Genomic DNA, 24775 nt, shown 5'->3' on the forward strand with positions numbered 1-24775 from the left:
AAAAGACTCTGACTGAGGCCCAACCTTACTACCATTCCTAACCTCTGTTATTCTACCTGAATCCCAGTCACATACCCAGCCCATGGTCTGTACAGCACCTCTGTCTCCACTTTGACCCTGGATGTACACCCAACATGCACTGTGGGCCACTAGCTTATGCTCTGAATTTACCAATGAGCTAGATACTAAATTACCTGGATTCTAAACAAGTGGATGCTAGATTGTTGGAGTTGTATCTGCAAATTTGCAAAACTTTCAATTACCATTTAGAAAGTTTGTCCTATTGTGAGATAAGCCTATTTAAAAGTACTTTCCCACTACCTTCCTTCTCCAGCTGTTGCACTATTAATCCCTGCACAGTGATTATCCAACTCCATCCCAGTCTACTAACTCGTTAGTGTACAAACCCCATTTGCCCTGAAATGCAGTTAACTCCTTTTTGCAATATGAGCGAGAAGCTATGACAGGATTAACTAGTTGCATTGCAGCTGCTAAGTTGCAACTCCACTATGTATTTTTTTTCTTTAGAAGCACAAATTCGTGCTTCTAAATAAAAAGACATTTTGATAAATCTATGGTATTCCTCATCACACTTACCAGCTGCTGTATTCATAGTCAAAGCCAATAGTCACCTCATTGTCTTTTGGGATGTTTGTGATGGCATATATACAAAGGTGGATCATTCCATCAGCAATCATGTGCCGTACCTGGAGATACAAGAATGCAAGCTGTTGCTATTAGTTGTTCTTTCTTTTCAGATTCTTAAATGCTAAGTTGAATCCATTTTAATTCGTGCTACCTTCGGATTTGCATTTTTTAAAAAATATATAGTATTTGAGATAACACATTGTAAATCAACAAACAGAAACTCCAATTTTTGTTGCAGGATGCAATGACCAAAGATACAAGTGTATGACTACATCATAACAAGCACAATAGTAGGCAAAAGCATAAGAACATATGCATATGAAAATAAGATTTTAAAAATATGCATTTTAATTATATTTAAACTGTAGGCAAATAAAAGTCAGTTGAGCTCAAGTGACGAATTTTGTCTCTAGAGGACAACATTTATTTCAAAATTTGTTATTTTACTGAAATAAGTTAATGTCTTTTACGCTGGTTGCTTAGAGGAAAGGAAGCTTTGTCACATATTTGACAGGTATAATTCTTAAAAGCCATTTGGAAGATTAATGGAGAGAATTTTTGGAGGAATTTAGGTCAAGTACAGGCAAAATAGACTGGCTTAGGTTGCACGAACAAGCTAGGCTGAAGGGCCTGTTTCTGTGCTGTATAATTCTATGAGGAGAAATAAAACTAATTTAAAACTTATAGCCTCTTAAATACCTAAAGTGCTGCATGTAACTACTCACATTTTTCACTTCAGAATCAGGTTTATTATCACTGGCATGTGACGTGAAATTTGTTAACTTGAACAGAAAGAATCATGGATGGTAATCATCCTTTTTACTGAGGAATAATAAAAACAGTGGGTTTCACACTTTCTCATAACTGTATTGGATGAGATAGTTTAAAAACTAATAAACTTAACCAGAACATCAGATTAGAAATTATTTTTCTGCACGAAACTTCATGATCTGATACAATTTGTACTGAAGGCATTATTGTGTCACAAAGGATTAAGTTCACCGAACCGCAGACATGGAATATAGTTTAGGATTCAGATAACGTAGGAATAAAAGCAGGAGAAAGAGAAAGAAAGATTAGCTTTATGTGTCACATGTACATCAAAGCAAACAGTGAAATGTGTTGTTTGCTTCGAATCAAATCAACGGGGATTGTGCTGGGGGCAGCCCACAAGTATTGCAGCATGCCCACAACTTACTAACCTTAACCCTAGCTGCATGTCTTTGGAATGTGGGAGGAAACAAGAGAACCCAGAGGAAACCCACTGTCACGGTGAAAATGTACAAACTGCTTACAAACAGCAATGGGAATCGAACCCCAATCATGATTGCTGGTATTGTATATCAACTGCACTAGCCACTACGCTACCATGTCACCCTGATTGCCTGCCACATGGCTGTTCAATCCATGTCTGCCTCTCATGATGTCACTGGTTAACAGCATCCACTTATTACTTGATCCCACATCATTCTGTATAAAAACCTATCGAACACGCGATACACTTGACTACTCCAGGAATGAGCTGCAATGTTTATATTCACATTTAGACTGGTTTAACTGTAATGGGCCCTTCTAATTTTATTTTGTTTTTTGTAACTGTTTGTTAAAGCTTAAAATTTGGTGAATATGTTCCCTTGTAATCTTATGCTGGTGCACCATCTGTTAATTTTCTGGCGAATGATAGCTTTGCATGGAGCTGGAACATCCAGCCTTTCCTGTTTAGTTGAACCAGATCATATCAACCCTAAACGTATATTGCATATGAATTCTCACCACTGAGTCGCACGGCTGTTAGCAGATTTAGTTAACTATTTACCATTCACTCCATTCGGTGCCTTGAGATATGGGGGCTTAGCACTGATGAGTACCTGTATGTTGTTGAAACTGGAGCTTTCAGAAGCAGATGTTGGAGTAGCTGAGACCATTGGTACATTAGTGTTGGTCTACCCAGATCTGGTCGAAAAAGGTGAAGCTTTCGTTTTGGTGGGAACAAATACCTCCATTGTGAGAAAGTTCATGGGAGATGGCAAAAAGAGAGATGGAGAGAATTTTTTGAAACCCTGTCTGTTCACCCAGTGTTCAGAGCTGCTTTTGGGAAGGTGCAAGTTCCTCCTAAGCATGGTGATGTGCACAAACGAGGAACTGTGTGGCACACCCAGTCCAAGCCCTTCATGTTGTTCTGGGGAAGTAGCCAGAGTGATGGAAAATGTCAAATTCCCCAAGTGCTTGATGCCGAGGCCCTCCTGGTGAATGCTGCAGAGGATCACGGAGAAGAGTCACGCTAACCAGCTGGAGTGCTGGTGAGCTGTGAACTGCAAAAACCTTCAGCTGCCCATGCAATCAGGATGACTGTGATTGTCGGGAATACCTTGGAGAGAGACGTTACCCACAGATGTGGGATGCAGATGGCACGTCTCTTCCCTGTGATGGTATGTCCAGTTTTTTGGTGAGAAAACTGGGAGAGACAGTCTTTATGATCGGGAAAATTAACAGCAAAGTCATTCAATTTTAGTGACTCCCTGGTACCTGAGGAATGGAAAAGGAGACTAACAGAGAAGACGTTGAAGCTCAAAGATGTATTTTCTACTGACAAGTTTGATGTAGGTTGCTCCAAGAGTACTCGTCACACTATTAGAGTGATGGAGGACACCCCTTTCAGAGAGAGGTCTCGATGGTTGGCACCAACGGTAGTTAAAGATGTTCAACAGCACCTGCTGAAGCTGAAGGAATCTGGAATTATTACTGAGTTGAGAACACTCAGTGTGTCACCTATGGTGGTGGTGAGGAGGAAGAATGTGAAGGTATGAGTGTGTGTTGATTATCACACACTGAACAAACGTGCTGTCCCTGACCAATATACTGTTCCATGGATCAAGGTTGCTCTGGCCTGCCAGGTGGAGCAAAATGGTTCAGTTTATTGGGTCTTGGGAGTGGGTATTATCAGATACCCATGAGTAAAATTGATAACGAGAAGATGGCTTTCATATGTCCACTTGTGTTCTTTCGGTTTGAAAGAATGCCTCAGGCATATCAGGGTCACCAGCTACTTTCCAAAGTGTCATGGAGAAGACTGTTGGGGACATGGACTTGTTTGAGGTACTGATGTACTTGTACTCTTAGTGTTTGGATCAGCACTGGAGGAGCATGAGGCAAGGCTACTGAAGATGTTGGAGTCCCTGAAAGCTGAAGGTTTAAAACTGTCACTGGACAAGTGTGAGTGCTGTAAGAAGTCAGTAAGCTATACTGGTCACATTGCACATCGTCCCTCAGGATGGAGTGTCTGTGCTTTGTCTATGTCAATGAGTGTCTATGTCTATGTTAGGCTAAAGGAATCGGGGGTATGGAGGGAAGGCTGGTACAGGGTTCTGAGTTGGATGATCAGCCATGATCATACTGAATGGCGGTGCAGGCTCGAAGGGCCGAATGGCCTACTCCTGCACCTATTTTCTATGTTTCTATGTATATGAAACACCCTGGTTTCTTTGGCTGCCGAAGTCTAGGGAAGGCAAACTCTGGCCCCGTCAAACTGATGAGATTGAGGCACGCTCAATCCCACCCTAAACCCTGGTTTGTGTGGATGCTTTGTCATTCGCTACCCAGTTACGAGTCAATGCCATGAAATAACAGACAGTACACTGCATACGATAAAAGGAATCACATTTATGAATCTTAACTCAAGGGTTAGTAAAGAATAATAAAAAGGGCCCATTCTAATTAAACAGTGAATTGCGCACAAGTTGCAGCTCATCTTGAACTTCTCAGTCACTCACGTGCTGGGCCCTCGGTCAACACGAAAGCACACACCACCTTCCGAACGTTGCTTGCAATCAATCTCGAACAAATGGGTTTCCCAACGGATCCTATGCTACGACCGGTTCTCCCCAGCACCTTCTCTTCATCTCTTCTCCAACAAATCTCCAAGCCCCACCTTAGTGTCCCTCACAGAGAAACCTCCCCTTAATACAACCATCCTAATTGAACGGCACACATTCCTCCTCTCCCTCATCTTCAACAGTAAACCAAACAAGCATGAAAACAGAAGAGACTGCTCTTACAGAGCCACCAAAATGAAATACATACAGCATAACAGTAAAACTATGAACCAGGGCACTGCACTACACACACACACACACACACACACACACACACACACGCGCGCGCAAAAGTTTGGGCACCCCGGTCAAAATTTCTGTTACTGTGAATAGCTAAGCGAGTAAAAGATGACCTGATTTCCAAAAGGCATAAAGTTAAAAATGACACACTTCTTTAATATTTTAAGCAAGAAAACTTTATTTCTGTCTTTTACAGTTTCAAAATAACAAAAAAGGAAAAGGGCCCGAAGGAAAAGTTTGGGCACCCTGCATGGTCAGTACTTAGTATCACCCGCTTTGGCAAATATCACAGAATGTAAATGCTTTCTGTAGCCAGCTAAGGGTCTTTCAATTCTTGTTTGGGGGATTTTCGCCCATTCTTCCTTGCAAAAGGCTTCTAGTTCTCTGAGATTCTTAGGCCGTCCTGCATGCACTGCTCTTTTGAGGTCTATCCACAGATCTTCGATAAGATGTTTAGGTCAGGGGACTGTGAGGGCCATGGCAAAACCTTCTGCTTCTGCCTCTTGAGGTAGTCCATTGTGGATTTTGAGGTGTGTTCAGGATCATTATCCTGTTGTAGCAGCCATCCTCTTTTCAGCTTCGGCTTTTTTTTTTATTATACAGACAGTGTGATATTTGCTTCCAGAATTTGCTGGGATTTAATTGAATTCAATCTTCCCCCTGCCAGTAAATGTTCCCAGTGCCAATGGCTGCAACACAAGCCCAAAGCATGATCGATCCACCCCCGTGCTTAACAGTTGGGAGAGGGGTTCATTTCATGAAATTCTGCATCCTTTTTTTCTCCATTGTGGCCAAAAAGTTCTGTTCAAAAGGTTCAAAGGAACATCTAAACAAGCCTGATGCATTTTGGAAACAAGTCCTGTGCACTGATGAAGTTAAAACAGAACTTTTTGGCCACAATGAGCAAAGGTATGTTTGGAGAAAAAAAGGCTCACTTTGAGTTCTTCAAAACAGTAGCAGTACGGGTCAATTTTATTCAATGGCTCATGCAGCTCAGATCAAGAGACAATCCAGTAAATCCGAGGCAGGTATATTATTGCCTAAACACAGAGACCTAAACTATGCTTAGTGAGCTGTCACTGAAATTTTTAAAATGTCACGAAGACTTACTTTTTTTTATATTCCAGCCTTCCTGGAATCGAGACCAACATTCCCATTTAACTTCCCAATTACTTCATAATACATGCAAGTTTACTTCTGCTTCACAAGTTAGAGGAAAGCCCTTTTGAACATGCACATTTACCAACCAGCTGCTAAGAATTATTTTCATTTTCAAGAACAATCTCACATTTTCTATCGTTATGCTCCATCTGCCATCTTCTTGGCTACTATTTAACCTGTATATAGGCAAAAGGCCAAATGAGGAGGTGAAATTAAGAGTTCTTTGCAGAATGAATGTTAGTGTAAACACTGGTAGCTATTGTGGAGAAATGTTTCTATTCAATGAACCAATATTTGGTGTCTTGCCAAGAGTCTACTCTTGGAAGATGATAATTATTAGGCCTTCTGTATGGCAAAGTAAATAATCTATGCTGACATTTCACTTATTGTGAATACTTAAGAATGAACAGTAGCCAGTTAACTGGCTGACTAGACAGGAGGAGAAGGAAGCTTATCCTAAGGGAGGCCAAATTTTAAACCGAGTCTGTGATACTTAAAAATCTGATCAGAAATGTCAATGAATTCGCTTGAGAGGAATGTTTTTACCTATTTGCATTACTTTCCTGAGACCATAATTGTAAAACACAACTGGCTACACTGCAAAAAATAATTGTATTCAGGACAAATAAAATTAGAATTCACATTTTTATGTACAGCTGAGCAATCATATCAACATAACAAAGGCCTCCTTGAGCAAAGAAATAGAAATCAAGTAAGACAGGTGGATGAAGGCCATATTTTTGTTAATAATTTTGTTAATAAAATTGTTGCTATACTGCCTCACGTTTGGATTAGAGAAAATCCTCAAGAAATCCACTCCACATGGCAGAAAAAAACAAATTTAAACTCATCAGTTCTACGCAAATATCAAAGTCATCTGTCTATAACACCTGGCATATATAATTATATAAACATGCAACACCATAAAAATCACAAATAATGAACTTTAAAAAAAGATTATTTATATGGTTTTACAGTTGTTTCAAATGACTGTTCTGGATTAATCCTGCCATGGTCCTGCAATCCAGCTGGGAAAATTTCCCCAAAATGCAAAATGAAATGAACTAGTAACTTTCAAACTTTAACTACAATCTGTAGCACTCATTTACCATTTTAACTCGAGCCACAAGTGCAGCTGTAAATATCTTTTTCAATCTTTTTATTAGTTTCATAATAATAAACATAGCATAGTAATGGTACAAAGTTATTGGGAATACATTGTTATAATTGGCATAGTTAATTATAAAGCCAGTTGACACTTAAATGTTAAATCTCCCAATCATACAGGATACAGATCAACAATATAAACAAAGAAAAATATCTGGAAAAAATCATGAAGGAAAATATATATATATATCCCCCCCCCAAAAAAAAACTAACCTAAACAGTGTTAATCAACTAAACTGAAAAAAAAAAGACATGGGCTGTTATGTAACATCATAAAACAAAGGAACCATTAGTGTCGTCGACTCCGTTCCTCTCAACATATATTACAAAGAAATAGAATAAGTTTGGAAAAGGTCAAAATACATCATATGAAAATGTTGAATAAATGGCCTCCAAGTCTTTTCGAATTTAATAGAGGGATCATAAACAACACTTCAGATTTTTTTCCAAATTTAAACACAACATAGTTTGAGAGAACCAATGAAATGTGATCTTTCCAATTCAGCAAAATGGATCTTCTAGCCATTAATGTAAGAAATGCAATCATCCGACGAGCTGAAGAGGTTAAATGACTTGATTCTACCATTGGTAACCCAAAAACGGCATTAATTGGGTGAGGTTGTAAGTCAATATTCAAAACAGTTGAGATAATATCAAAAATATCTTTCCAATATTTTTTCAACAAAGGATATGACCAAAACATACGAGTTAAAGAAGCCATCTCGGAATGACATCTATCACATACAGGATTTATATAAGAGTAATAACAAGATAATTTATCTTTAGACATATGAGCCCTGTGCACTACTTTAGACTGTATCAACGCATGCTTAGCACATATAGAGGATGAATTAACTAATTGAAGAGTTTTTTTCCCCATTTTTCAATCGGTACAGTGATCTTAAGTTCTCTTTCCCAATCAGTCTTAACTTTATTAGATACATCAGGACATATATTCATAATTGTATTATAAATAATTGCTGTAACACCTTTCTGAAAAGGATTTAAATCTAAAATTTTTTCCAAAATATCCATTGAATATAAATTTGGAAAGTTAGGAGAAACAGTATTTAAAAAATGTCTAACCTGTAAATATCTAAAAAATTGAGATCTAGGCAGATTATATTCTTAGATAACTGTTCAAAGGACATAAAACAATTATCCGAAAGTAAATCACAAAATCGCACTATACCTTTGATTTTTCCAATCTAAATATGCTTGATCCATAGTGGAGGGTTGAAAAAAATAAATTAGATATAATAGGACTTGCTAAAATAAATTGATTCAACCCAGAAAGTTTTCGAAATTGAAATCATATATGTAAGGTATGTTTATTGGGTTATCCATTTGTTTACACAATTTAGAAAGAGTAAAGGAAAGCGAAGTCCCAAAAATAGAACCCAGTGAAAACCCTTGTAAAGAATTACATTCAAGATTTACGCAACGTGGACTCGAAATTACATCCAAGTCCCACGACCAAAATTTTAAATATCGAATGCTAATTGCCCAATAGTAAAATCTAAGATTCGGGAGAGCTACCCGTCCCCGCGCCCCCCCCCCCCATTTAGATTTCTGTAAATGTCTTTTACCTAACCTAGGGTTTTTGTTCTACCACATATATGAGGAAATCTTTGAATCAACATTATTAAAAAAGGATTTTGGAATAAAAATTGATACCGTTTGAAATACATATAAAAAATACATATAAAAGTTTAGACAAAATAATCATCTTGATAGCACTGATCCTACCAATCAATGACAGAGACATTGGTGACCATTTAGTAAACAAAAGTTTAATCTGATCAATTAAAGGTAAAAAAAATTAGCTTTAAATAAATCTTTATGCTTTTTCCTGATTTTAACCCCTAAATATGTAAAAGAGTCAGTAACCAATTTAAATGGTAGACATCCATAAATAGGAACCTGCTTATTTAGGGGAAGTAGTTCACTCTTATTAAGGTTCAACTTATAACCAGAAAAGTTACTAAATTGAGCCAACAAAGATAAAATAACTGGAATCGATTTCCCTGGATTAGAGATATATAACAACAAATCACCTGCATATAATGATAATTTATGTATTTCATTTCCACAGGTAATACCAAAAATATTAGGCGAGTCTCGGATGGCAATTGCTAAAGGTTCAAGGGCAATATCAAATAATAATGGACAAAGAGGGCATCCCTACCTAGTACCCCAAGATAAACAAAAAAAGGGAAATCTTTGATTATTAGTACAGACCGAAGCTACAGGGGTATGATATATCAATTCAATCCAAGGTATAAATATCAGACTAAAATTGAATTTTTTGAACACACTAAATAAACATAGCCATTCAATTCTATCGAAAGCTTTCTAAGCATCTAATGAAATAATACATTCCGGAGTGTTAAGTGAAGGAGTACAAACAATATTCATTAACCTCCTGATATTAAAACAGGAATAACAATTTTTAATAAATCCTGTTTGGTCCATAGAGATAATTTGAGGTAATACCTTCTCTAACCTAGTTGCTAAAATTTTAGAGAAAGTTTTTGAATCTACATTCAAAAGAGATAACAGTCTATATGATGCACAATCAATAGGTCATAAAATGATTGTAGTAATTTACCTAATCTGATTGCTTCTCTGAATATTCTAGACAACCAAGGAGACAGGATAGAGGAAAAAGAATTGAAGACCAGGTGCTTTGCTGGAATTCATTGAATTGGAGTTTCTAATGTTGAACAATCTTCGAGTGATAATTTCGGAAAGTTCAATTTTCACAAAGAGTCGTGCATGATGTTAGAATCATGAGGAAAATCAGAATGGTATAAAGAGGTATAAAATTCTTGAAAAGTTTTGTTTACCTCATCATGATCAACTGCCAAAGTATCACCATATTTATGGATCTTAATAATTTGACATTTAACCAAAGTAGTTTTCAATTGATTAGCTAATAATTTACCCGATTTATCACTATGAATGTAAAACTCACTTCTAGTTTTCATTAATTGATTTTCAATCGAAGATGTTAATAATAAACTGTGTTCCATTTGGAGTTCAACTCTCTGTTTATAAAGCTCCTTGCTAGGAGCAATAGAATATTTCTTATCAATTTCTTTAATTTTATCAACCAACAGAAGTATTTCATTCTTAATATGTTTTTTCAAACCAACAGAATAGGAAATAATCTGTCCACAGATAGAAGCTTTAAAAGCATCCCATACTGTTCCGTTGGAAATTTCTTCCGTAATATTAGTTGAAAAGAAGAAATCAATCTGTTCCTTCATAAACTTAACAAAGTCCAGATCGTGAAACAAATTAGAATTAAATAGCCATTGTCTATTAGTAAAAGAAGTATCCATTAACTTAATAGAAAGTTTCATTGGAGCATGATCTGAAATGGTGATAATGTCATATTTGCAATCAATTACAGATGGAATAAAACGAGAGTCAATAAAAAAGTAGTCAATTCGAGAATAAGAATGATAAACATGTGAGAAGAATGAAAACTCTTTATCCTCAGGGTGTAGAAATCTGCAAATTTCTGAAATTCCAGAATCAATAATAAAAGAGTTGATAAGAGTAGCCAACTTGTTCGGTAGAGCCGGACTAGATATGGATCTATCCACCATGGGATTTAAACATAAGTTAAAATCACCGCTCATTATCAACATATACTCGTTTAAGTTAGGAAAGGAAGTTAATAGGTGCTTAAAAAATTCAGGATAATCCACATTTGGGGCATAAACGTTAATCATAGCAACTTTTTTATTAAAAAGTAACCCAGTAATTAACAAAAATCTACCACTAGGATCTGAGATAATGTCTTGATGAGTAAATGTAATTGAGGGATCTATAAAAATTGAAACTCCTTTCACTTTAGCTTGGGAATTCAAGTGGTACTGTTAATCTTTCCAAAGCTTAAAGAAATGTTGGTTATCCTCTTTCCTTACATGAGTTTCTTGTGCAAAAATAATGTAAGCATTCAGTCTTTGGAATACTTTAAAAATCTTTTTCCGTTTTATTGGATGGTTTAAACCATTTGTATTCCAAGGAACAAAATTAATAATGTGAGCCATAACTTAATGTTGACCCTCTGGTATATAAAGTTAACCATAATGTGAACTCATGAGATCGGAAGAGGAATAAATATTCAGAGCGGAACCAGATATCACAACACTGCAGACATCTTTGTAGTACTAAATCGGCCCAATAGAAAAAATTAATAAATAAGGAAAAAGAGAACCCCCCCCACCCTCCACCCCTGAAATCCCCGAACTAAGCCAGAGAAGGTTGAAAAAAGAACGAGGAACTAACACTAAATCTAACCCCATTTCTGCAAGAGACAACTCCAAAAATATATGTTATAAAGAAAACCCCCTAAAATCCAATAAAAAAATTAAATACTGTACTATAATAATCTACATATTGTGATTTCTAAAATACACGAGAAAAAAAAGTTAGCGCCAATACATATGATTAGTCAATTACAAACAAAAGTAATTGGAAATGTCACTTCAAAAAAGAGAGGAATTATGGGAAGAAGAAACCTAAGAAAATGGCATATATAGAAAGAACAAAGGAAATTATGAGAAAGGGGAAACAACCCGCCATTTTAATTATACAAAACCAAAAATAAAGAAAATGTTCCTCCATACAGTCAAAATTTACCATCAGATCATTGGTGACTATGTCAGAAATCAAATAGCTAAAATTTACCTAGTTAAGTAAAATCACCCGCCGGAAAAAAAACTTCAGATGAGTTATGAAAAAATACCTACATTACTAACCACAGACAAAAATCTTGAACTTATAAAAGACCTTCTTCATACGATAATTGGAGGCTTTTTTTTTAAAAAAAAAAAGCCCGAGAAAAGAGCCGATGCTGAAAACGCGAAACATTAATTAAAGGATGGTATCCGTATCGGATAGGTAGTGCTCATCCACAAAACTTCGAGCTGCACTTGTGGAATGGATGACGTGACGAGATCCGTCCGAAAGAGAAATTCTTAGACGTGCAGGGTACAATAAGGCCGGTCTGAAATTTTTTTGATAGCATTCCGACATCAAAGGTTTAAAAGCCAGTCATGCCTTCATCACTTCAGGACTGTAGTCTTCAACCAATCAGAATAAATGTTGTCAATATTTGATCATACCTTGCCGGCTGGCAATACAGATAAGTGGTTCTTTAACGCTAACATAATGGAAGCAGAGAATAACTGGCCTCGGTCTAGATTTGGCGAATACCAATTTTGGACGTGGTATACGGTGGGCGCGGTTGAGCAATGGAGGATCATTGGGAAATACAGAACTAAACACATCCTTTAAAAGTTGAGAAGAATATTGAAGGGTCTCCATCCTCAACATCCTCGGGGAGACCAATTATACGTAAGTTCTGTCTTCTAGATCGATTTTCAAGATCAATAATCTTGGATTTAAAATGTTCCAGTTGTTTAGTGGTCGAAGCTAAATTCTGCTCCAATTCCGCGATCTTTAAATCTCTCTTCTGAGATTTAGTATCCAGTTCAGTAATTTTACTTCGATGTTGCTTAACTTCACAATCCAGCAATTTCAGAGAGTCCGTGACTGACTTTAAGTCTTCTTTAAAACTTTGACATCGTTGTTCAAATTTTTCAGTTAAACTTTGATGTTGTTCATCAAATTTTTCGTTTAAAAGCTTCATCATATTTTCATAAGATAGCTCCGTTTGCTTAGGATCACCTTTTCTTTTTCCTCCGTTCCCATCGGAATCCTTCCCGTCTTTTGTTTTGGATCTTGTACTTATTTCTTTGCTCATTTCTTCAGATTTCACAGTTACAGTTCAAGAAAAGATCAGTAGAATAAAATAAATCTTCTAGTGTAGGTAAAAATTAGTTAAGTAAGGGAGATCATAAGTAAAAAAAAGATAACGGGAATGGAGCAAAGCCAAAGACAACTTCACTCCATGAGCACTCCCTGCAGAATCCGCAGCTGTAAATATCAACTTTTAGATCCATTCTCAGTAGTCAGTTCATCTTCTTCCATCAAGTTTTCTACTTTTCTCTAAACTTGCTACGATTTTACACAGTGCTATTGCTCAATTACAGATTCAAACTATTCCTTAGGAACAGAATATATATTTCTTGAACATTAAAATCATGTTAGAATGCATTTAATTATGCCCCATTCAATGCAAAATGGTAGCGTAATACACAAGTTATCATAAGTACCAAATCATTGAATCAAATGTACAGGTCAAACTATAATCCTAACCGAACATTTTTATGAAGTAGCCCCAACACGTCATATATATTTTCCTTGTTTACTGATGAGACAGACGATGGGGGAGCTGTACGGCCTCAGACATAATGAGGAACAGGCTCCAAGCCACTAGCTTGACTGTTGCAGCAGACCAGGAAGGAAACGCCAAAGGCGGTGAGGTGTGGCATCCATGCTAGATTGGAGGCTGGTCCCTCCCATCAGTGATGCCTTCCAGTGTTTGATCGAATGAATGACAAGCAGGATTGCATGCATACATTTGTCTGCACACTACTGAAAACTGTTTGTTCTTGTCAATAACACTCATGTGCCATCAATTTACAGGACATATCACTCAGGAACTTTGGCTATAATATATATAATTTTTTTTTTAAAAAGAGTACGTACATGTTTTCTGCTATCTTTTATGTGCTATATGTACCATGTGCTGTGTATGATTGTTGGCACTGTGTTTTGCACCTTGGCCCTGGAGGAACACTTTCATTTGGCTGGATTCATGGGTATTTATGTATGGTTGAATGACAATTAAACATGAACTTAAACTTGATGCGCAAGTTTAAAATAGTATCTAGGAATGTCAGAATTTTCTATCCATGTTTTCACAAAGGCCATAGATAATATTTACCTATTTCTCCTTAATGATTTTAAGTGATGATTACCATAGAAGCATAAAATTAAATAAAAGCACAGATAATTAGAAAATACTGACCTCAGCATTGGGGGCACACGACCGTCTAATGAAACGAGCATCATTCCCAAACGTTCGGGCATCAACGCACATCTCCACCTCATTGAATTTTGAGTAGAAGAGTACAAAAGGATAGGGTCTGTAATCCAAGGCGACAAAGTGTCATTGTCAGAATTACAGCCTATTTATCCAAGAGATTGTTCTATATAAGTGAGACATATATTGATAGTATATTGAATTGAAGTCAAGAAGATCAGTCATATTTGATCCCGTCTCTATTTGCTAATCGTATCAATTGTATTTTTAGCATTACTACAATTTCAAATGAGAAACTAATGACATGAAGCAAATAGTAAACATTATTAACCAATGTGCAACCCAACATAATGCAACAAATATGACAAGAAAATTAAGGGGTCACAGTTAACAAGATCTTTGAAACATAAATTAATGCAGGATTCTCCAACTGACTAAGTTAAGAAGGTAAAACCTACGCAGTTACTTTTACGTCAGCAGCATGTTACTCAAATTTTATACTGTCCTACCTTTTAAAGAAATGACCATTGACTTCAAACTGTTGCCGCAGCATCACCTTTCCACGGTATTCAATAATGAGTATGTCTGGTGTTAGGTCTCTGGCTGCTCTCAAAATTTTGCGATGCCGCTGAACTCTTGTGACTTTACCAAGCTGTAGCTGTCAAGTGAAGGAAAATAACATTCAAGCAACTAAACTACTATTTTCCTGGTGATGCTGTGAGGCCTGATGGCTTAACAACCTTTTACAACACAAAACACAAATTGAAAAATGGAAGAAAGCAAAGTTAATATATTGTCACTTTTTCTTACAAAATGTTATTAAGTTAAAATGGAAAATACTTCAGGAATATCTACAAGAGATAGCCTTAATTGATTGACATACAGCACGGAATAGTCTCTTCCAGCCTATGAGCCACCAGAAACCTCCAATCAGCCCTTGCTTAATCACAAGACAATCTACGATGACCAATTATCCAACTGCTATGTCTTTGGACTACTGAAGGAAACCGGAGTATCCGATGAAACTCACGTAGTCACAGGAGAACATACAAACTCCTTACATGCAACAGTAGGGATTGAATCCGAGTCACCTGTACTGCAGTGCTGCTGACCACTACACTACCATACCATGTAGATTGTCTGACCCCTGATCTTACCTGCATCTGAGAGCCGAGAATTGTGTTGTTGCAGGCCAATTCCGTTTTGTTAATAGTGTCCAGCATAACGTTTTTACCCACAGAGTCTTTCATTGTTAACCGATGCAGTTCCAGGAGGTTTTGTACATCTGCACTGTACTGATTTGCAAAAGATTCCTCATATTGATCAGTCCAGAGTCGAATCCTGTTCTCCCATCCTTCTGCAGTATTTTCATCCAATGCATGCGCTTCTGACAATGAATTCTAATTTAAAAAGAATCAGAAAATAACCAAACTAAACTTAACCACCTGCTGAAAAGGGTAAACAAGAAATTCTCTTAACTCTACTTAAACCTGCTTCTAGAATATTGCCCTTTTAATATGCAAACAGTGGTGGCAGTTTCACAGTCAAATCATATTTTAAATTTCCCCTTCTTAAAGCCATTTCCACTATATGATGCAACACAAGACACCTACTGAAATACTTTTCCATTGGTAAAAGATCTACCAGCTACAACTAAATCAGACTGCTCATTGAAGTGAGAATAAACCACAGAAAACAGTGGCACTAGAAAAGTTACTTAGCTCTTTTGTCTTTGCCAGTTAATCTGTAGCTACATTTTTCACAGACCTATACGTCCTCTGTTTTAAATAGTTTTCACTGAGATATAATGTATTATTTATTGAGATACAGTGTGGAATAGGCCCTTCCCGCTCTTTGAGCTGCACCATCCAGCAACCCCGATTTAACCCTAGAGTAATCACGGAGCAATTTGCAATTACCAATTAACCTGCAATCCAGTACTTCACTGAATAGTGGCAGGAAGCTGGAACACTTGAAGAAAACCCACGCATTCCACGGGGAGGACACACAGACTGACTCAGAATTTAACTCCCAACTCTGATGCCCCAAGCTGTCATAACATCGCACTAACTGCTATGTCACTGAGCCACCCACTGGAGAAACATGGTAGCATCTACAGTGGGTAGCAATTATTTTCTATAATTATGCTCTTCATTCAACAGTCTTATTCCTTGTCCTAATTTAATACTGTAAAACAATGCACAGATGGCTCCTGCATTCAAGATAGTAGAAGACAAAATTTGTTAAAAATATTGCCAATGAGAATTGGCTGTAGCAGTTTTCAGGAGTGAATGTGTGCAATCCCCTTATTGGGCTGGTATAGAAACTTGGCTGATTAACTAACTCTGCTACCAGCCACATGACTCAGCGGTGAGGCCACCTTTCATAAGTAATATACGTCTAGGGTTGGTATGATTTGGGGTTCAACCAAACTGGAAACTGGATGTTTCGGGGAGCAACACAAATTCTAGTGAATCCTGTGTAAATACTGCTCCCTGCAAAGTTATCATTGACCAGAAAATTAACAGATCGCACTCCAGCATAAAACCACAAAATAAATACATTTACCAAATTTTCAATTTTACAGGAAAAGAGAAGAAATTTAGAAGGGCATAAGATTTGGAGCTTATTTCTGGTGTATTGCTTTACTCAGGTGCTGAACCCACAGTCTGCTTGAAGGTACCTGTCACAGTATGAATTTCCCTCAAAGACCATCTCAAATGAACTGGCTCTCTCAGAAGTATTGATCCTTCCTCTTTGGAGCCATTCATCTACACAAAGCACTTCTTACAACGGGGACTCTCCTTCAAATGACATTCTGTGGCATCTTCCCTTGTCCCTCGATCCGCAGCTCCCACCAAAAAAACAACCTAAATCAGACTACAGTCCTTCAAAAAATCTGCTTCCACCCAGTACTCTCAGATGTACCACTGGACAGAAAGTTATTATATGTACCAAGATAACCGTGATTGGCTGACACTATGTTCCTAAGTAGGATAACATTGCTCCTTTATCTTTAACTGAAGCCAAAACACACATACTAGCAGGACATACTGATTTTACAGAAAACTGCTGAAGTAAAAACCTCAGACAGGGCATTACATTCTCCTCCCACCAAAGACAGCCACGTCCTCATGCCTTTGGATCTTATTAAACCATAATTAATAACACAGTATTCAAATGAATTTTGAGATTCCAGGACTCCCAATCCATTTTTAAGTGGAAGCAACATATCTCACTATTTGGATGGACGCAACACTGTTTCCCCGGTGCATCATACGCCTGTCCATCTGGGGTCTCCTGATTCTCGAAGACCTCCTTATCTCATCTTTGGCTTCAACCACTCCTTGTGACCATTCCTGTCTACTAGTGGCTGCCTTCTATCACTCAGGTCCCCTGCCACCTGACTGAGTTCAGCTTCATCCCAATTTTACTGGGACTAGGTTCCCCTCACTGTCTATATCACGTTTGACTGTCCACTGCTAGTCCTCCCCGCCATATCTGAGTCAGGGCTGGAAGATTCAAACATCTTCTCATCAATTCTTAGGGAGTTTGCGCAAGGCAAAGCATAACACACTCCCATTTCCTCATTCACTGAGTCTGTACAGCACTCAGTGGTTGGTCCCTCTTCAGGCCTTTCCACTGAAATCACACTATTTTCCGCCTGTTGCCTTTCTGTTCTCCTCCTCCTGTGCAGAGTTTTCCTACTAGTCGTAGATTCTGTGTCAAGCTCTGGGTCATCAAGCACTTCCTGCCCCAAGGGTACAAGGTGATTCTGATGGAAAATTTTGACAGGACTATTTCCATCCTCTGGCTTCATCCAGAAAACTAGCAAATTTGGCATTCGGCTCTCCGCTAGGTATGGCGTAGAAACCCAGAGGTTGGCCAATTAATGCTTCCCTAATAGCCCCAAATTGCTTAAACTCCATCTCCAGGCATCAGTTGAGAGAACCTATCTTTTGATCACATCTCCTAGTTTCCTTGATTTTGCCTGGTAGCAGAAACTGCCAGTTCATAAGCTTTTTATGGTTCTTTCCTCATGTCACACACATCTCCTTTCACGTCCAAACATCAAATAGTACGGTCAGTAGCCAGTAACTTCATCCTGTGTACAGTTGTTGCAGTGTAATGCCCAATAAAGTGACTTCACTTGTTCTTTTTGTTGGCATCCAGGGTTCCAAGTATGTCCAACAATGTCCGGTTGAACCTTTCAGGCTGAGGATCACTTTGAAGGTGATATGTCATGGTCCTTGACTTTTTGACACCAAGCATGCTCAGTAACTCACATATGGACCAACTTTCAAAACCCTTTCCTTAATCACTGTATATCGTTCTTGCCATAATTAACAAAATATTTCTCCTGTAGCATTTTGGCAACTGTGGATGCTCTCTGATCCTTTGTGAAGAAGAATTAAGCATATCTGGGGTAGTGATCTATGACAACAAAGACATCTGCAACGTTACTAGAATCAGGCTCGATAGAAAGGAAATCCATGCACACTAAATTAAGTGGTCCCATACTTTATAAATGAGATATTGGAGCAAATCTTATGGGCAGCATCTTCCTCCGAATACAATTGGATGCACATTTTAGTGCTCTTCAATCTCAAACTTTATTCGGAGTCAAAAGAACTGATCTTGGACCAATCCATAGATCTTATCAAACACCAAATGACCCGAGTCATCATGAAGTGACTTTAGTACAATCCTCCAGTACTTCTCAGGCAAAGCCAACTGGGAATGCCGAGGTCTGTCTGGAAGAGGCATGACCCTGTAAAAAAAAAACACTTTGTTTCTCAATTCTAGGTTGTCCTATTTCCTCATCAGTAGGGAATGGTATGGTAGGGTGTTTTGTCTTCTCAACTTGGGCTGTATCCCCTTTGACAACAGATGACCAAATGACACCTATACAAGGGTCATCTTGCCGGGCTGCTGCCAATTCCTCAGGACTCAAGGCGTGCAACTGCTTTGTATTCAGAGGAATGAGTGCAGGGCACTCACATTCTTGGACCTTGGCCATGTGGTTACCGCCACTATTTTGGATGAAAACATAGTAACATAGAAAATAGGTGCAGGAGTGGGCCATTCGGCCCTTCGAGCCTGCACCGCCATTCAGTATGATCATGGCTGATCATCCAACTCAGAACCCTGTACCAGCCTTCCCTCCATACCCCCGATTCCTTTAGCCTAACATAGACATAGACACTCATTGACATAGACAAAGCACAGACACTCCATCCTGAGGGACGATGTGCAATGTGACCAGTATAGCTTACTGACTTCTTACAGCACTCACACTTGTCCAGTGACAGTTTTAAACCTTCAGCTTTCAGGGACTCCAACATCTTCAGTAGCCTTGCCTCATGCTCCTCCAGTGCTGATCCAAACACTAAGAGTACAAGTACATCAGTACCTCAAACAAGTCCATGTCCCCAACAGTCTTCTCCATGACACTTTGGAAAGTAGCTGGTGACCCTGATATGCCTGAGGCATTCTTTCAAACCGAAAGAATTCAAGAGGACATATGAAAGCCATCTTCTCGTTATCAATTTTACTCATGGGTATCTGATAATACCCACTCCCAAGACCCAATAAACTGAACCATTTTGCTCCACCTGGCAGGCCAGAGCAACCTTGATCCATGGAACAGTATATTGGTCAGGGACAGTACGTTTGTTCAGTGTTTGATAATCCACACACACTCATACCTTCACATTCTTCCTCCTCACCACCACCATAGGTGACACACTGAGTGTTCTCAACTCAGTAATAATTCCAGATTCCTTCAGCTTCAGCAGGTGCTGTTGAACATCTTTAACTACCGTTGGTGCCAACCATCGAGACCTCTCTCTGAAAGGGGTGTCCTCCATCACTCTAATAGTGTGACGAGTACTCTTGGAGCAACCTACATCAAACTCGTCAGTAGAAAATACATCTTTGAGCTTCAACGTCTTCTCTGTTAGTCTCCTTTTCCATTCCTCAGGTACCAGGGAGTCACTAAAATTGAATGACTTTGCTGTTAATTTTCCCGATCATAAAGACTGTCTCTCCCAGTTTTCTCACCAAAAAACTGGACATACCATCACAGGGAAGAGACGTGCCATCTGCATCCCACATCTGTGGGTAACGTCTCTCTCCAAGGTATTCCCGACAATCACAGTCATCCTGATTGCATGGGCAGCCGAAGGTTTTTGCAGTTCACGGCTCACCAGCACTCCAGCTGGTTAGCGTGACTCTTCTCCGTGATCCTCTGCAGCATTCACCAGGAGGGCCTCGGCATCAAGCACTTGGGGAATTTGACGTTTCCCATCACTCTGGCTACTTCCCCAGAACAACATGAAGGGCTTGGACTGGGTGTGCCACACAGTTCCTCGTTTGTGCACATCACCATGCTTAGGAGGAACTTGCACCTTCCCAAAAGCAGCTCTGAACACTGGGTGAACAGACAGGGTTTCAAAAAATTCTCTCCATCTCTCTTTTTGCCATCTCCCATGAACTTTCTCACAATGGAGGTATTTGTTCCCACCAAAACGAAAGCTTCACCTTTTTTGACCAGATCTGGGTAGACCAACACTAATGTACCAATGGTCTCAGCTACTCCAACATCTGCTTCTGAAAGCTCCAGTTTCAACAACATACAGGTACTCATCAGTGCTAAGCCCCCATATCTCAAGGCACCGAATGGAGTGAATGGTAAATAGTTAACTAAATCTGCTAACAGCCGTGCGACTCAGTGGTGAGAATTCATATGCAATATACGTCTAGGGTTGATATGATCTGGTTCAACTAAGCAGGAAAGGCTGGATGTTCCAGCTCCATGCAAAGCTATCATTCGCCAGAAAATTAACAGATGGTGCACCAGCATAAGATTACAAGGGAACATATTCACCAAATTTTAAGCTTTAACAAACAGTTACAAAAAACAAAATAAAATTAGAAGGGTCCATTACAGTTAAACCAGTCTAAATGTGAATATAAACATTGCAGCTCATTCCTGGAGTAGTCAAGTGTATCGCTTTACTCACATGCTGAACCCACGGTCTGCATGAAGGCACCTGCCACAGTCCGAATTTCCCTCGAAGACCATCTCAAATGAACTAGCTCTCTCAGGAGTATTGGCCCTTCCTCCTTGGAACCATTCATCTGCACAAAGAACTTCTTACAACAGGGACACTTCTTCAGATGGGATTCTGCAGCATCTTCCCTCATGTCCTGCTCTGCAGCTTCCAAAAAATACCAGACCAGACTACTGTCCTTCAGAAATCTCCTGCCCAGCACTCTCAGATTAAGGGAGAGGTTGTTTTCTTGACACCATTGTGTCAGAAAGATGACTTCTTCCCTGTAGGTCACCTCGTTATTGTTTGAGATAATGTAGTGTCTTTAGCAAATTCAATTAGCAGATTAGAGCTGTGGGTGGCGACACAATCATGGGTATACAGGGAGTAAGGAGCCCTGAAGCCCCATTCTTGTCTCAAACAAAGGTTTATGCCCAACGGACATTCCCTAGGTCCTTCATAATAAATCACTTTCAATTTAAAATAAAAACAGAAATATAAATGCATAAATTTTTCTCTATCCATACCTTCATCCTCATAGATCTTCTGGAACCTTCTCGAAAGGCCTACAAAAGAACAATCAGAGAAGTTACAGTGAAATTGGAAAAAACAATCAGTCAGCATTTTCTGCATCCAGTAAATCTCCTCACACCCACAAACATTTCTAAAATGTTGGCAAACTTTTGAAACAAAGCAGTGATATCTACTAAAAAAAACATGGTTTTTCTTTCATACCAAGCCACACTCCTGTCTCAAACAAATGTTCATGCCCAACAGATATTCCCTAGGTCCTTCATAATAAATTACTTCCAATTTAAAATCAAAACAGTAACATTGGATACGTCTAGCAGTTCAGGCAGCATCTGTGGAAACAGAAAGAACTAATGTTTCAAGTTAAAGGCTTTTCATTAGAGTTAGAAAATTTTAAATTAATTCTCAACAAAATTACTAAGTTAACAGATGTAGCAGCTAACCATTAAAACCTACTTAGTGGAATATAATGAAGTATATTCCACAATCTTATTTCTGTGCTTTACATATTGTGCACATTGATAATTTTTCCAGTTCCTCTATCACTAACCATACGCCTCAATAACTGTTACGTTACTGAGCAGGTCTGCAAAATAAAAACTATTTCTTTCACTCTAATATATGTAAAAGCAACCCACTGTAACAAGTGTTGTATGGTAGTTCTCCTGACTGCATGTTGACCTTGTAGGCTATGCACATTAAATTAAATGTTTGAAATTCATTACTTTTCAAATGTTCTGGGTAAAATCCCTGCAGAAATTGGCACATACCTAATAATCTCATCTCTACTTTGAAAATAGCATTGCCAGTTACTAAAAAATACACTAAATAAAGACTTCTAGAAGCAATTTGCAGATCTAGCCTTAGACTGCCTTGAAGACAACCTGCCTTAACAATTATTTGTGAACACTCTTGAGTCCACAGACGTCATGTGAAAATCTTGGATGTAAATAAGTATTTATTTTGCTTTGATCTCTTCAGATGAGGTCAATCGTGGTCAAGTTGTAGCAAAATCGTTTTGTAACTTTAGGGGGGTAAAAAAAAACAGCTAAAACGTTTACATTTGCACTTGAAGTACAACACCTACCTTTATCTTTTTGGCTTTGGGGGCATTTTTTGCTTTTTCTGTACTTCTCTTTCTCTTCTTTGCCTTGGTTCTCTTCACACGGTTGACTGTGAGTGTGATGCTAGTTGGTGTGTGTTGTGTTGCAGTATAGGATACAGTTGATGGTGATACCTCCTCATCCCCACTTTCAGTTGCACTGCTATCTCCAACTGTGAGGAAAAGGTGATAACAATTTAAAATTATGTGCTTATCTTCCTTAGAATGGCCAACAGAACTATCTCGATCTTGGTTTGTTATGGTGCGAAAGGTCACGACAATCTATCCACGCTCAGTAATTTCAACACAGCAGAAGTTTTATCAATTAGTTGTTTCATCTAACCGCAAAAGTTCCTGCCATTTAGTTTAAGGTACTAAATGTCTAGTGTACAAATTACTTTTCACTCTGATAACAATGGAGAGTACTGTTCCTAAAATAGCTCAAAAATACAATTTTTATGGATTTGTCACATAGAATAACTGAAAGCAAGAAAGTGAATTGCTTGCAAGTCCATATTAAGTACACAAACCAAATCACTGCACCTGACTCCTTTGACTGACATTAGTCCCTTACATTAGTGGATCACATTTCATCACTGTTTCTATTTAATTCAAATGTTCAGTAACCCCCCCCCCCCATCGTGAACAGGGCTGAAAAAACAATATTTTAACAACTTCTTTTTCCTTGGAGGATCTAAGGAGAACATTACAACTATATATATTTCATGTCCTTTATTCCCGTTACATATTTTACAAATATTTTACATTTGATTTCTTTTTATTCTTTGGAAACTATTCAATTATACAAAAATGCATGCATTTCTAAAGTTCAAACGCATTTTAGTTGAAAGATAGTCAAGTCATTGTACTTATTTAACTTTCACAATGATACATGGAATACCTAACAAGTCAGTAAAATCAATCATATTCCTTTAAAATAGAAAATTAAAATAAAAAATGAAAAAACAAATAACAGCAGGTAAATCAAATAAGTCACCCTAAATGTTAGCAAGTATGCAAATAGTGAAATACAGTGCTGTGCAAAAGTCTTAGGCACTCAAGTGTTTTAATATAATTTTTTTGTCTTCTGCATAAGTGTCAGTAGAAAAGAGCAAATTTTAAATTTCCAAACATTAATTTTCCCAAAAATTAAAGAGAGATTTTATTGTATTTCATTAAAGGTAACATATTAAGTAATAGACCATTTTCAATAAAAATCTGATTACTTTGTAGGTATATAGCCCAGTGGATGATTCAACAAAGGTAACAAACAGGTGCTAATGATCAATGCCAAGGGTTAAATGAACTAAACTGATTAACTGAAACAGAAACAGGTTGAAAAGGAATCAAACTAGGCAAAAAAAAAACAAACTAAAAAGATGAAAATGTGGCAGATGTGTGTTTAACTTTCAAATCGTCAATTCTTACACCATGGCAAGAGTGAGTGTAGCAACAAAGCATAAGGTGGTAATCCGTATCAGCAGAGTTTCACCCAAACAGAAATTTTGCAGCGGACGTGAGTTTCAAGACGAGCTGTCCAAGCACTTCTGAAGAGGCATGAAGAGATGGGCAAGGTTAAGGACCAGAAATGTAGTGGTCGGCCACGGAAACTGAATGCAGCAGACAAGAGATACATCAAACTGATATTGCTTCTAATTTGGAAGTCCAGATGTGAACTCACAGAGATCACTGGAACTCAAGTACACCTCTGTACATTTCAGAGAAGTCTTAGCAGAAGTGGTCTTCATCTGAGAGTTGCTGCCAAAAAAGCCATTCCTCTGAAGTAGAAACAAAGACAAGAGACTCACCCATGCACAAAAACACATTTACTGGAGTGTTGAATAATGGCAACAAATGCTCTGGACAGACAAGTCAAACTTTGACATTTTTGGCTCAAACGGGGGCAGTTTGTCTGTCGAACAGCTGGACAGTACAACATGGATAAGTATCTGCAGCCGACAGTGAAGCACAGCAGAGGTTCCCTACAAGTTTGAGCCTGCATTTCTGCAAATGGAGTTGGAGATATGGTCGT

At 38.2% G+C, this 24775-nt stretch overlaps 1 protein-coding gene across 10 annotated transcripts in view; it reads right to left on the minus strand.

The window, feature by feature from the left end:
- setd5 (SET domain containing 5) overlaps positions 1-24775 on the minus strand; it is a 184772-nt gene that overhangs the window by 78083 nt on the left and 81914 nt on the right. For all 10 annotated transcript variants that reach the window (XM_072280857.1, XM_072280856.1, XM_072280863.1 and 7 more), the window contains 6 exons: positions 22729-22916; positions 21638-21676; positions 15213-15455; positions 14565-14713; positions 14041-14158; positions 598-707 (listed from right to left, as the gene is read on the minus strand). In XM_072280857.1, the coding sequence (XP_072136958.1) occupies positions 598-707; positions 14041-14158; positions 14565-14713; positions 15213-15455; positions 21638-21676; positions 22729-22916 (847 nt within the window). The remainder of the gene's footprint in view (positions 1-597; positions 708-14040; positions 14159-14564; positions 14714-15212; positions 15456-21637; positions 21677-22728; positions 22917-24775) is intronic.

The sequence above is a fragment of the Mobula birostris genome, chromosome 16 (assembly GCF_030028105.1).
Source record: "Mobula birostris isolate sMobBir1 chromosome 16, sMobBir1.hap1, whole genome shotgun sequence".
Classification (NCBI taxonomy): Eukaryota; Metazoa; Chordata; class Chondrichthyes; order Myliobatiformes; family Myliobatidae; genus Mobula; species Mobula birostris.